This window comes from Lytechinus pictus, chromosome 9, assembly GCF_037042905.1.
Source record: "Lytechinus pictus isolate F3 Inbred chromosome 9, Lp3.0, whole genome shotgun sequence".
In the NCBI taxonomy this organism is placed as follows: Eukaryota; Metazoa; Echinodermata; class Echinoidea; order Temnopleuroida; family Toxopneustidae; genus Lytechinus; species Lytechinus pictus.
The window spans coordinates 23,496,447-23,511,510 of NC_087253.1; the positions used below are offsets into that span (position 1 = coordinate 23,496,447).

Consider the following 15,064-nt stretch of genomic DNA (forward strand, 5'->3'; position numbering starts at 1 on the left):
CTGAAAAAAGGGGTTGTCAAAGCGGCACGTCCCCGTACCACCGATATATCCGGCAATATATGTTAGCGCCCCCTCCCCTATTGGCGAAGGCTGGATCGATCCGCCACTGCTGCACTGCATAGCTCATGCAACCCCTGCATACTCGACCCGGGTGAGGTGAATGGTAAGAAATTCGCGCCTAGGCAGCCCAGCTAAAGCCGGGGTAATAATAATAGCAGGGCCCGCTGGGAGAACAGTTTTCAGAACTGAAGTGGTTTCCCTGTGTAAATATACCTATATTATCATTATAAGAATATCATTTTTATCTATAATAACGCTCATTGAATGTCTTTATGTATTTTACACCCCTATATGGAATGCACGCAAAATCTATGACGACGAGCACATTCTACTAAACACTTATCATTCCTGATGGGGAGTTCCCGTTTTCATGTTTGTCACGAGACGCGCAATTTAAGTGAAATATCGTACACAAACGTCTCTGTATATTGAGGGGGGAATTGACCCAGGTTTTACTCACAGTTCGTCGCCATTCATTTGGAACTTGAACATAAAGTCAAGTAAGTATAAATATAGGCATGTAGTACTGGTACTTGTTTGAAGTAGTGGTATACAGTGTGGTATGAAATTATGTTCGCTCGGTAACAACATGGACATAATATTGTTTATAGGCCATAGGCATAGAGATATAATTATTATATATCTCCATGCGTTAGGTTAGGCCTGTTCTCGGGGCCTATTCAAGCGCCTATTTTCGTGAGAATGACTTCTTCATATTTTCATTGCTTATTTAGTATTCTTTTTGTTATTGATATTTTTGATTGCTATTATTCTTTTTGTTATTACCATAATTATTATTAATTTCTTCATGATTTCATTACTTAAAATATCATGCATCAGCAATATTCATGCTGTATATAGACCACATAGGCCTATCTTCTTCTTCCATATAGTAGATCCCTCGATTGTCGAATAATGTATGCATCATCACCATCATCATAATTATTATCAATGATTTTAAAATCATATCAACACTCATCACCATTTGTATACTATTTTTTATTGGATTTTAAAGTTCAATAGGACATACTAAACTATATTTTCTATTGTCAGTGTTTGTACTGATAGAGTAGAATATTACGACGACGATGAATATGGTAATGATGACGGATGATAATAACAACAAAATTACTTAAAATGAAAATTGTGATGATAATGATGATGTTGATGATGATTATCATTGTTACTGCTCAATATTTCTTTATTATCAGACGGATTTATCTATTTATTTTGTTTCTTATTTTTAATAAGAATCAAATAGAACTAAAATATTGTCGTTATATCAGATGGGATGTTTTATGATAAAATCTTTACATTACATCTTTAAAAAATTAAAGGGATCTTTTTTCTTTTCTTTAAAATGATATTAAACATTACATGACGATATAGGTAAAATTAATCAGAAATCATATAATCATCTGTCAGTAATTTGTTAAATAGTATATCCATTGTACGTTGATTTAATGACCTTAATTGATATATTGTTCATGGCATTGACTTGTTATGATTGTGTTTACTTGGTTGATATTTTGTTGAAAATGAAATGATATGATTTAAAAAATAAGCACGATTAAAGGACAAGTCCACCCCAACAAGAAGTTGATTTGAATAAAAAGAGAAAAATCCAACAAGAATGTTTAACATTGAACATTTCATCAAAATCGGATGTAAAATAAGAAAGTTATGACATTTTAAAGTTTCGCTTAATTTCACAAAATAGTTATATGCACATCCTGGTCGGTATGCAAATTGGCAGACTGATGACGTCACCCACTCACTATTTTTTTTTGTATTTTATTATATGAAATATGAAATATTCTAATTTTTTCCTCCTTGTCAAGTGAAACAAAGTTTTATTTCTCCCTGAACATGTGGAATTACCATTATTTTAACAGTTTATGATTAGTTAAGTTGGTCCTTATTGTCAAATTTGTAAATATTGAAATATTGTATTATTCGAACAATAAAAAACAAAAGAAATGGTGAGTGGTGGACATCATTGACTCTCTCATTTGCATTTCGCTGAGTTGTGCATTTAACTGTTTTGAGAAAAATAAGCGAAACTTAAAAATGTCATAACTTTCTTATTTTACATCCGATTTTGATGAAATTTGCAGCGTTTTGTTTGTTTGATTTTTCTATATCGATTCAAATCAACAATTTTCTGGGGTGGATTTGACCTTTAAGTGATCTTATGTCTTTATCAAATACAGGATAAGGATTATGACAACGATACGAAAAGTGAAAGTGGCTGTGTATAGTGGAAGTGTTGAAAACAACGTGGCCGGACTCATCACTGAAATAAGAGAGAGAATGGCAGATTGTGTCGAAGAGGTTAGATATGTTCAGCTACCTTACAACATTAGTGATATGCAGAAGATGAAACTGGATAAGAATTACTTAATGTTGCTCTGTCATTCAATCAACAATAAAGGATTTTCAATCACCAATGTCTTTCAAGCTCTTTATGATGGCTTCCTTTTGAAATCCAAGAAACTATTAGGTAAGATGGAACCCCGGGGGGGGGGGGGCACTTCCATTCACGAGTGGATACCATGCGCGACCATGGGGTCTCGAAAAGCACCCTAAACACGTAATTTCCATATTCTGAAAATGCACCCCTTAAAGTATTGGCGTGTGAAATCCTACCCTTAACAAGTATTGGAAACAAAACGATACTCTTGGCAAATATTCCCTGAAATCATGCCCCTAAACAAATACAAGAATGTTTTATTGTTACGGGTCCTTCGGTCGTCGGCTTTACCTTATTTGGTTTAGTACGACCCCACCTTCTACACCTCGCGCAAATCGGACTCTAAACATGAAGTGTTGGGGCAAAATGGACATCCTTTATAAAACATTTTATTTTTGTTTTATCATTCCCGCAAATTCGACCCTAAACACGTAATTTTCCTAGCGAAATAGACACCCTTTTTTCATTAGTTGTGTGTTTTTTACACCCTTATCACGTTACGTACGTAACGTGCCCTATCGTGAAAAGGACATCCTTTTTACGTGTTTTTTTTTGGTCGCGCATGGTATCCACTCGTCAATGTAAGCGCCCCCCCCCCCGGGATGGAACGATGTTTTTAATCTTTGTATAGTATACAGAATAATGAAAAAGAACAAGTAACTCATATGCCTGATTTTAAGACAGTGGCGTACCTAGGATTTTCCACAGGGGGGGGGGGGGGGGGGAGGCAAAACCGTCCGCCAAAAAAATTGACAAGCAAAAAAAAAGGTCTTCAATCACAATAAAGGGTTTCGTACCAGAAAAAAATGTTGACAAGCAAGAAAAAAGAAAGAAAGAAAGAAAAAAAAAGGTCTTCAAGCTCGTCCGGGGGGGGGGGGGCAATAAATGTCTTCAAGCTCGTCCGGGGGGGGGGGGCAATAAAGGTCTTCAAGCTCGTCAGGGGGGGGGGGCAAAAAAGGTCTTTCAAGCTCGTCAGGGGGGGCAGGGATACGTTCTTTGCATGAGTAGTGGCTCGTCGGGGGGGGGGGGGGCGGGCAGACTGCCCCCCGTAGGTACGCTAGTGTTTTAAGGAGTGGGACTCCTTGGTAAATTTGACGTTATTTCGCGGGGTATGCCTATCCCCTTTCCTTTTCAACTACCTGATTAAAAAAAAAACATTTTTTGTGTTTAATGCAATAAATGGAACTTCCCCCAGTTACAATAGGTCTTTGATGCATCATTACCAACCCTCAAGAAATTTACAATCCTCATCATCTAATCTCTTGCAAATTCCAGTTGGCTAAGAAGTCATGCGGGGAGCGGGCCTTTGCTCATGCAGGGCCTAGCCTGTGGAATTCTCTCCCACACAGTTTGAAAACCCAGACTTCAGTGACCACCTTCAAGGGCAACCTTAAAACATACCTGTACAAAAGTGTTTTTTACAGACATTAACTTATTGTTCAGACATGTATTATATGTAAATAGTTTTGTTGTTCTGCTCTAAAGCGCCTTGAGCATCTAATCAAGATGGACAGTGCGCTGTATAAATATATAAGTATTTCTAGACCGTGTGTGTAGACTATCGATATTTGGCATTATTTCTTTTCCTGTCTTAGGTCGCCGTAGAATTGGTGTGATTGCTCATGACTTTGATTCTGCCGAGCTCTCTTCGGACAAACTTAACAGTAGGATGGATTCCTTCAGAACCAATCAAGAAAGAACATTCAGAGCATCAATTCTGCAACTAATCGGCGGACAGCTATCTCAATCACCGGTAGAGATTAATGATGACCAATGGGAGGAACTCAGAAAATATGTCAGAAACGAATTAAAGAATCCGAAGCCCCGGAAAGATGGCCGCTGCATGCAGTAAATCGTATTGTATGAACTATTATCACACTGTGTCAGAAGTTGTGAAGTATATGCAAAGGAAATTATTTTGCATTATACGGTTAAATTATGATATTGATAATAACATTTAGTTTATAGAAAAGCATGTTCCTATATAGGCTGTGGAAATTTTAAGCGTTATTTCTTTGACGCTAATCTAATGTGGAAACGTGATATGCAGATTGTATAACAAGTAAACATGACGCAAAGAAAAAAAAAGAAATCACAGGTTATACATGCTTCCAAATTCATTCCACAGTTTTCATACAATGAACACATCTATTCATTCATATACCCTACACGTAACTCTTCAAATTTTCATTTAATCAACCCCAGAATATGCACAGAGATCCATTATAGACACCACGGTCCCGATTTATGGAACTCTCTACCAGAGTCTATAAAAAGATGCTCATCTCTTTACTCATTTAAGGCAAACGTTAAATCCATGCTAATATCAGAAAATTTAACATGTTTAAAGTAAGTTTTCTGTGTCAGTATTTCAGTTAATCATTAAAGGGGAATGAAACCTTTGGAAGAAGTAGGCTTGTGTCGAAACAGAAAAATCAAAGAATAAGAACAAAGAAAGTTTGAGAAAAATTGGACAAATAATAAGAAAGTTATGAGAATTTGAATATTGCAATCACCAATGCCAAGGATGTGTGATGTCACATGTGAACAACTTTCCCTTTGATGGACTATAAAATACCCTCAAAAGTTCTCTTTTTGCTTTTTCTTATGGCGATACAAACTATTTATCCATAATGTATTCTTTAAAAATCTGTATTACATGCCCTCCTATACATTATAGAAAGAACACATGATCTACTGATAGATATGATAAAAGAGGCAGTTTATGTGAAATAAATAATAAAGTAATGGGGAGAGTTGTTCAAAAGTGACATCACACACCTTTGTCGCATTGCCAATGTGAGGTTCTCCATTGCATTATAGTGATCGCAATATTCAAATGCTCATAACTTTCTCATTATTTATCCGATTTTTCTCAAACAGTGCCCCCTACTTTTTGAAGCACTGAAAAGTGCCCTTTTTACGCAAGAAAAATGCCCCGCATGAACGTGTTCTTGTGCCCTTTTCACCTGAGAAGGACCCGTCTTATGTATTAGCAAGTGCCATCTCGTATCAGTGCCAAATTTCACAAAAAAAATCCCCCTCACGAACGTGTTCTGTGTCCCTTTCACCTGAGAAGGACCCGATTTATGTCTGAGCAAGTGCTCTCTTGCCTTCTTGTAAGTGCCTTTTCTCGAATCAGTGCCCTTTTTTTACCCAAGAAAAGTGCCCCTTAAGAATATGCCCTCTGCCCCTGAGAAGGATCCGTTTTATGCCGTTAGCAGGAACCCTTTTGCCATCTTATAGGTGCTCTTTCTCGTATCAGTCCCCCCTTTTTACCAAAGAAAAATGCCCCCTCACGAACGTGTTCTGTATCCCTTTCACCTGAGACGGACCAGTTCTTTTATATAGATGCCCTTTCTTGTATCAGTGCCCCTTTTTACCTAAGAAAAGTGCCCTCTACGAATGTAATCTGTTCCCCTTTCACATGAGAAGGACATGTTATGTGTTAATGGGTGCAGTGGCGTAACAGGCGGGGGGGGGGGGGGCAAGCTGCCCCCTGGAGGATTTCACCTGGAAAATAAAAAAAGGGGAAAAAGGAAAAGGGAGGGAGAAAGAAAGGGAAAGGGGAAGGAAAGGGGAAAAGGAAAGGAGGAAAAGGAAAGGGGAAAAAAGAAGATTATTTTTTTTTTTAATGGAAAAGGAAGGAAAGCGGGAAAAGGAACACATGCGCTATACTGCGCCCCTCGTTTTTTTACTCTTCACGCTACTGCCGCAAAGAATCCTGTTCACAGTGGCGTACATACAACAAAAAAGGAATGGAAATATAAAAGAGTGAAATATATTATTTTGTGGATATCATGTCAAAATCTATCACATAATTGGATTTTTGTATTAAAATTGTCAAAATTTTTGCTGACTCGCAACTTTTTTTAAAAAGATAAATTCTGCCTGATACGCAATGTCTGGCCCTCTCAAAATCATCGCCTCATTAAACCATTACGCCTGTTCATACCGTGATGTGACCGGGAAATTTTTGGCTCTTGCCCCCCCCCCCCCGGCCACTGATCCCTAGCTGTTACGCCTCTGAATGAGTGCCCCTTAATTTCTCTTGTGAAAGATGCCTGTTTTTCATTGAATTCATTGAATTGATAACATGATATGACGTGAATTGATGACTATATATCATTCATAGGCGGATCCAGGGAGGCGAGGGGCCCACCCCCCCCCCCTATTGGCGGAGCAAACAAAAAGGAAAGAAAGAAAAAAAAAGGAAAAAAGGAGGGAAAAGAGAGGAGAAAAAAGAAGAGGGGGAAGACGAGTGAATAAAATAAGATGAGGGGAAGACGTGGAAAATAAAAAGAATCTTTCATGTCACTGTATAAAATTTTCGCTCGCGCTTCGCGATCGCATTGCCTGTTGGGTGATTTTCATATCTTGTTCAATATGGAGTTTAAATATCAAGTTTGGAAGTCAATATACAAAACATATTTCCCCTCAGAAATCGAACTTTCATTATTTTGTGTGATTTACAAATTGTTTTTAAAAAGTGCTCTGTAAAAATGTCAGTTTTATGGTCTGAATATTAACATTTTCTGCTCGTGCTGCCGCTCTCATATTTTGATTTATCAGGTACCTATTATTTTCGTGTATTCCATAAAGTTTTCAAAATATCCCTTTTCAGGTCTGATTGCCAAAAGGTATGAGCTAGCGCTGAACGCTTGCATTTTGATTGGCGAGTTATGTATGTTTCAATATTGATTATACAACAAACTACTTAAAATCCCCTTTTCATGACAGTTTAACAAAAATTTTGGCTCGCGAAATTTCCAGTTTTCAGGCCATATATTATCATCAGATTTGCGCCCTCGGCATTAATGAGTAAGATATTAATTCAATAATTAAATTGATTGTCCCTTTTGTTAGCAAGAGGAATAGGAAGATAGTCATCATTTTTATATGCATGTCCTAAAGATGTCCCGGTCCTATGTTAAAACTTAAAGTCATAATGATTAAAAATACCAGCTCTTTATTAAGTGCGATCCATATCCACCTCACAATTTTCCTACAAAGTTCTTGAAATATAGAGCTGAAATTGACTTTCTTTTTCAGTTAAGCTCGCGCTTCGCGCTCGCTTTGATTTTCCTGATTAAAGATGTCTAATTAGAATGCCTAGATTCTGGATCTAAATATGAAACACGCGCGCGCATGTTTATTCAGATAGTCAACTTGTTCTCTATTTAAATCATGATCCAGTTTCAGATCACAATATCAAGAATTTTCTGCTCGCGCTTTGTGCTCGCATTATCAATGTAGGAAGATCCCCTATTACTCATTCTTTTGGTGATTTAGAAAATAAGAATGGAGTGCCCGTTTTCATTCCTGAATCTCGATTTTTTTCGCTCGCGCTTCGCGCTCGCATCAATTGTTTAGTTACATACCTAACCTGTTCACGATTGCAAAAATTGATAAAAATTTTACATTCTTTATGTAGAAATGTCAAAATTTTAAAGCTCGCGCTTCGCGCTCGCATTATTTGATTGTTGAAATATGCAACGTCTTCATGGCTAAGTGCAAACAGTCCTTAACAGGTACATTTTCGATCAGTTCAAAACGTATATAACAATTTTCTGCTCGCGCTCTGCGCTCACATTATTAATGTAAGAAAGATCCCCACTTACTCATCCTTTTCATGATTTACATATCTGGAATAGAGTGTCTCGTTCAGTAGGTCTAAATCTCGAAATTTTCCGCTTGCGCTTCGCGCTCGCATCAGTTGTTAAGTTATTATATACCTTTTCTGTTTAAGTTACAAAAAGTGCTTGGAATTTCCATTCCTTATGTAAAAATATTTTAAAAGTATCAGCTCGCGCTTCGCGCTCGCATTACTTGATTTTTAAAATATGCAACGTCTTCATGGCTAACTGCAAGCAGTGTTTAACAGTACCCTTTCCAACAGTTCGTTTCTGCTCGCGCTTCACGTTCGTAGTAATTGTTCGTTTGCATACACATCTTTTGCAGGATAACAAACATTGCCCAGAATGTTCAACATTTTAGAAAAAAAATACATAAGATTTCCCCAAAAAATAGCTCGCGCTTCGCGCTCGCATTATATAATTAAGGATTATGTTATTATATATTTATGTTTATTCATAAGAATAAAGCAAAGACGTGACTATTAGTACTACCCCTTCAAAGAAACCAAAAATCCCGGCAAAAATCATCTTCGAGCGGCCGATCGGGAAAAATATGGCTGAAAAAAAATTCCGGGCCCCCCTATTGGCGAAGGCTGCATGGATCCGCCCCTGTCATCAGAATGTAAAAAGGGAGGAAATTCCTTCATTTTGGTTTCTAGCAATACCACGTGAAATAATTAGAGAAGCAGTAAAATTGCTGATAACTTACTTTAAGCAATCTTACTCCAGAGATCATCATCATCAGGGGCCCGTTTCATAAAGGACTTGCAACTGTTGTAACTTTGCCATTATCATGATTATGGCAACTACCATGGAAACCTTGATTATGATTGGCTGCTGAGCCCTTTTACCATGGTAGTTGCCATTGTGGCAAAGTTACGTGTAAGTCCTTAAAGGGCAGGCCCCAGATGAGACAAAATGGATATGGAAATGTCAATTTAAGGTGAGTTAGTATCTATTGTGTCTTTACTGGTTGATACGAATAAAGATATTGCAAAAATGTATGGTTTTTTCATATGCATGCATGAATAATGATATATGAAAAGAAGTTTTATAACTAAACCAAAATGTATGATTTGATTAATTGAATTGTTATTTACTTAGAGCTATCATGTATTGAAAATTAGCATGAGATAGCACGGGAGAGCATCTAGGACCCTAGAGCTTCCAGGGCCCTTAAGTGGGCCCTACAACCCGGCCGCAAGGGACTTCGCGCTCGTGATGTGCGCTTCGCGCAAATCAAGTTGGAGTCTCCAGTTTGCTTGGAGATCCAGGCGGGAGAATCTTCAGATCAGAAGGTGCTTTGGGTTGGAGTCTCTGTAATGATAGCATCATGGAGCTATTTAGATCCATGATAGCATGTTATTATTATTATGTTATGCAGGGCCCGCTGGAAGAACAGATTACAGCTAAGAGTGTTTACCCTGGATAAATACGAGTTATTATTAGGTTACTATTAATATTATCGTCGATAAGCACTGTTTATCGGGGCGATTCTACACTAGAACTTCAAAAATATCATAAATTTCAAAATGCTTTCAATAAGTCATAAGTAGTGTAATATGTTACTATGATACCTACATTTTATGAAAATTATGAGTTTTAACCAAAAGTGAAGTCAGATATAGTTTTTTTTGGGGGAAACAATGGAATTTTCAATTTTCAATAATTTTGCTAATTAAATAGTCAAGTACAAAGACTGCCTGAAACGATTATTGGCAAAGCACGAGAAGATCGAAAATATTGCGGGTCAATGGAATAATGCGTCATTGATGGTTCCAAATAATATCTACAACATTTTCATGATCCATAATAGGGGCAGCCCTGATTTTTCCGAACCTATTTTTGGCAATGTCCCGTACGACACATGAAAATGCAAAAGTCTTTCCTACAATTTTTTTTTTATGATGTAATTTCACAGTATCAGTTTCTCTATCTTTGACCCATGGGTGATCGATTTATTCCACAAGGATCTAATTACTGCCCTTCATTTTTCAATAATTGTCCTATTCAAAGTTGTCCCGTACGACACAGTGTGTGTCGTACGGGACATGTCCCATACGACACACAATATATACTGAATTTAATTGCAGGATTTGGATTCAGAAACTATAAATAGTAGGCCCTTTTTAATTCAAGTAATTGATTTGACATAAAGTGAACTGAAATAAGTACTTTTTTATCTCCATAGAACATGAAATAGGTGATTCTAACCATTTTAATTGACTTCATGTAGGCGTATTCTTTTGTGAATCCCTTCAGCTAAACTGGTGATTTTCACTGGTCAGAGCAAGTTAATTTCTTTGTCATTGAGCATGAAAAGAAAACCTTTATGATTGATTCACCCTCGCCTGGAAAATGACTTTCTCTTGCATGCTAATGTGAAATTATTATAAGATGCAAAAAAAAAAAACATTTACATATCAATCATCTATTTGGACTTCCCTTGATGATCAGTAATTTTTTTTATATACAGTATTGAAACTCATTACTTTTTTCAAGTTTTAAAAAAAAATCTGGAAAATAAGACAAACCATATGGTTTCATGAAATGCAAAAAGGTTTGAAAAAGTAGAATCGCATTTCTTTAGAAAAAAACATTTTGTGGAATTTCAAGTGACGGTTGTTACAGAAACAGTTTCATTGATTCATTGTTTAAATAGTGTATTGGAAATCATCAATTAATTCACTAAAATATAACTTCACACAAAACCTCAAGTTTTTCAGCTCGTAAAAATGATGTGAACCATTGTACACTTTCCATCTTGAAAAAAGTGATAATATAGTGCTCCCGATTGTATATATTGAGGTTACTTAAATATATTGCCCTGAATGACTACTTATTAAAAGGCTTTTCATTAAAAAGGAAGAATTTAGGGGCAATGCTCCCCTTCTGATTGATAAAAAGTTCATTGTTTTGTTCAGGCTGTGAGAACAACACCCAAGTGCCTGTTCAACACACAAGTGTCCCGTACGACACACAAGTGTCCCGTACGACACATTATTTTGTTTATGATATATTGACAGAAATATTCAGCCAAAAGCGGTTTCTAACATAATGAATGTCTTTAGTTTGATAGGATTATCATTGTCATCAGCCAAATAAAGTGATTGAAGAAGTCAAAGAGACATAAAGTAAGAAAGTTTGGCTTCAATTTAGAGATGTATAGTACGACACATTTTGAATGTCCCGTACGCCACAATGTTCTCGAAAATTGTAATTTGCTTTATTTATTCATGAATGTTTGTTTTGCTTTCTTTCAAAGATGTGTTTGTTCTTGGGTAATTGAATATCAATTTGATTTCAGTTTCTATGAATATTATCTGTCCAACTCACAGTACAGTACAAACTTGAGGTTTCTAAAATAGCCACCTTTTCTGCGTCCGTACGACAGATTACTATTTTAAATCTGTATTATACAGGATGTGAATTCAAGTCATGTTAAGTCTTGGTTTTCCTAACACTCTGGTAGTACTTGATGATCACGTGTAGTTACTGGAATATATTTTGTTTTTCTTGTCAAAAAAACTGTCAAATGTTCTCTAAATGTCCCGTACGACACGTATGGAATCAATACTGTTCATCGAGAGAAACTCTGTTTTAGGATGATAAACAGTTTTTCCTGATAAACTGCATGTGTTTATTAAAATTACTGGGCAAATCGTGTATCGCTCTGAGGTGTTTTTATTTTTTTAACTTTAATTTTTTTCTAAATTTTCAATGAAAAAGGGGCAACGAAAACTGTCACCGATCGAGCGACACGCGAGAAGCACGCTGTTCAGTTGCCTCAAGCAGTGGCGTAACTACGGGGGGGGGGGGGCATGGGGGGCACGTACCCCCCCCCCCAATCGGCTGGCCAAAAAAAAACGGGGGAAAGGAGAAAAAGAGGGAGAAAGGAAGAGAAGCGTAGTGGGAAAGAAGAAATTATTGTTTATTATAATATTATAATAATTATAATAATGTAATGTTTTATTACATAAAAATAAAAACAAATTCATAACTGTATGAAACGTAATTTGCTCAGGGCCTATGTCTTCATTGTTCCTGGTGCTCGCATTATCCATTTAACGAGATATATAATCCTGTTGTACTAAAACATCCCGTTTTCAAGTCAATATACACCAAATATATTTCCTCGCACTACGAATTATTATTGTTTTATGTAGTGACATATGCTACTTTTTCATGACTACTTAAACTGATTGCCCCATTTTTATTTTATTTTATTTCCAGGCAAAAGACAACAAGAATATGTACAAGAGGAATAAATTACCACCGACTAGTGCCTGAGGATGACTAAAAGAAAAACTAGTTTCTGTTATGAAGCTCTCCTCACTAGTCGGGGTTTACAAATATACAAAAATAAAATCGGTATAAAATGGCAATATATGATTAGATGCATTATTAAAACAAAGAACTTAATAATAAAGAGTGTTTGTTTACATCCAGTCAATATGAAGTGTTCATGTATTTAAATAAACAACGTTATGGTATTAAGACCTATTTTAAGGTCTGAATATAAAACATTTCCTGTCCGTGCTTACGTTCACATTAGTGGATTGGTGAGATATGTATGCTCTTCATGAATCCCTAAATTCAGTCCTTAAAATGTCCTTTTTTCTGATCTGAATATCAAAAATTTTAAGCTTGCGCTTCGCGCTCGCGTCATTTTGGTTAGTGAGATGCGTATTATAATGACTACAAAAAGTGCTTTATGTGCTTAGATGTAATTCTAACAAAATCAGCATGCGCTTGGCACTCGCATAAGATGACTATGGTGAGATATGTGTACTCTTAATGGATTCCTTAAAAAAATAGTCCTTAAAATGTCCCTGTTTGGGGTCAATATATACAAAAATTTCAGCTCGCGCTTCGCACTCGCATTGCTGTTTAGCGAGACAGGTACGTATCATAATTACAAAAATTTGCTTATAATGTCCCTTTTTAGGTCTGAATATCAAAAAATTTCAGCTCGCGCTTCGCGCTCGCATTATGTGATCAGTAAGATACATATCCGTTTAATGGCACTGTCCTTAAAATGTTTCTATTAGGTCAGTTTAAGTCAGTATACCTGGCAACTGAGCGCGCTTCGCGTGCTCACTAAGTGACTCAACATTTTTTCTGGTGCCCCCCCCCCCCAATGCCGTGACCCACGGTACGCCACTGGCCTCAAGGATCCTATGTTGGCAAGGTGATTGGTTGTATATATGCTAACAAATGTTGGTAAGCAGTCAGTCGGACAGGGGATTCATGACAATTGCTGAGAGAAGTGTAACGGAAAACGAATTGGGTTAAGACAAGTCTGTGACATAGAGGACTACTCGAACTTACTGCGCCTGACATCAGTCATTTTACTTCGGAATAGGTATCATAAAGTCCGGAAATTTACTTTTATTTGTTGATCCAATTAACATGTCCAGCTAATTCTGCTTTAATTTGATTGACATGAACATCTGGAGCTTGAAAGAAAATGAATATATTATGTTTTATAAACTAATTTCTATTTTTTGAGATAGCGATCATAGAAACCTCGTTATACCATAAAGTTATCATCTAATAATACATCCATTGTGATATCAAACCCTCCTCCAACTTGTCGTACTTAATCAAGAAAAAATACCTTCAAACACAATTCTGGGGGTGACATACATTATTGTCTTGAATCTTGAAGAAGTACTCTCCCAAAAGCGTACACGCTGTCCTGGAGAGGGTTGTGCTGTGTCAGGTGCTGCCAGTGCTTCAGGTGATGTGGTGATCCTGTGGTGGTATTCTTGGTGCACTATATACAGTGTGCTAGGTGCAGTGTGCGGGTGGTGCGTGTGTGTCCCTCTTACAGCATCTTAAGGGGAGGGGGAGGCAACATTTGCTGAATGATAGGCAATGTTGCTCCCCGGAAGCCAGCTATAGAGGTCGAAGTTACAGCAGCGTTTGGGAGAGTATTCCAAATACGGATGGTTCTTGGGAACATACTGTACATGTAGCAGTTCACTCTACAAAAAGGCTGGGTGAACTTGAGCTGATGTTCAGTGTGTTGTGAACGTTGTGGACGAGAACTGCTGCTTAACTTAATCTGATGTGGCATGTTGATGTAAACATAATTGTGATGAATTTTGTAGAACATCTCACATTGGCAAAGAAGGCGTCTGTGTTGGAGAGTATCCCAGTGAAGAGTTGACAACATCGGTGTTACACTGGATTCTCTGCTATAGTCATGAAGGACAAACCGAGCACCCTGACGCTGAATGTTCTCAATAATGTTTACATCTTTCTGTATGTGAGGATTCCATGCACATGAAGCATACTCAAGTTGAGGTCTGACAAGTTGCTTGTACGCAATGTCTCTCACTTTCAGGTCACATTTACCCAATGCTCGACGTATGATTCCAAGAGTACGAGCAGCTTTGGAGGATATCTTCTGTGCATGGGAGTTCCAACTCAGGTTGTCTGTGATGGTCACACCGAGGTATTTACAGGAGGTTGCCGTTGGAACAGGTTGGTCACTGATGGTAAAGTTGCAAGCCAAGGGTTGTCGTTTCAATGAGATACACATGTGGGCACACTTTTTGACATTGAAGGACATATCCCACAGTTTTGCCCAATCTGATAATGTTGAAAGATCTCGCTGGAGAATTGCATGGTCAGCTCTTGTCTTGACCTTGCGATACAGCACACAGTCATCAGCAAAGAGTCTGATTGGTGATGAGATGCATTCACAGATGTCATTGATGTACAGCAGGAATAACACAGGCCCGAGTACTGAGCCTTGCGGCACGCCTGAGAGTACACTGGCTCGTGGTGAGGATGTTCCATCAACATGAACTGACTGAGATCTGCCTGATAGAAAAGCTTTGATCCATCCATGCATTTGACCAGTAATGCCATAATACTCCAATTT

At 37.4% G+C, this 15,064-nt stretch overlaps 1 protein-coding gene across 1 annotated transcript; it reads left to right on the forward strand.

Moving 5' to 3' along the window:
- Positions 1 to 451: 451 nt before the first annotated feature.
- On the forward strand, positions 452 to 11,954 carry LOC135155539 (uncharacterized). The gene is made up of 3 exons (XM_064104950.1): positions 452 to 560; positions 2,274 to 2,563; positions 4,129 to 11,954. Exons 2-3 carry the CDS (start codon positions 2,284 to 2,286, stop codon positions 4,383 to 4,385), a joined length of 537 nt encoding a protein of 178 aa, XP_063961020.1. The 5' UTR covers positions 452 to 560; positions 2,274 to 2,283; the 3' UTR covers positions 4,386 to 11,954.
- Positions 11,955 to 15,064: the final 3,110 nt, after the last annotated feature.

What these genes read in the sequence shown, in the direction of transcription:
- LOC135155539 (XM_064104950.1), top strand. Translation starts at nt 2,284, where the DNA reads ATGACAACGATACGAAAAGTGAAAGTGGCTGTGTATAGTGGAAGTGTT. An exon ending in GAAATCCAAGAAACTATTAG is followed by an intron (nt 2,564 to 4,128) that starts GTAAGATGGAAC and finishes TTCCTGTCTTAG; the next exon opens with GTCGCCGTAGAATTGGTGTG.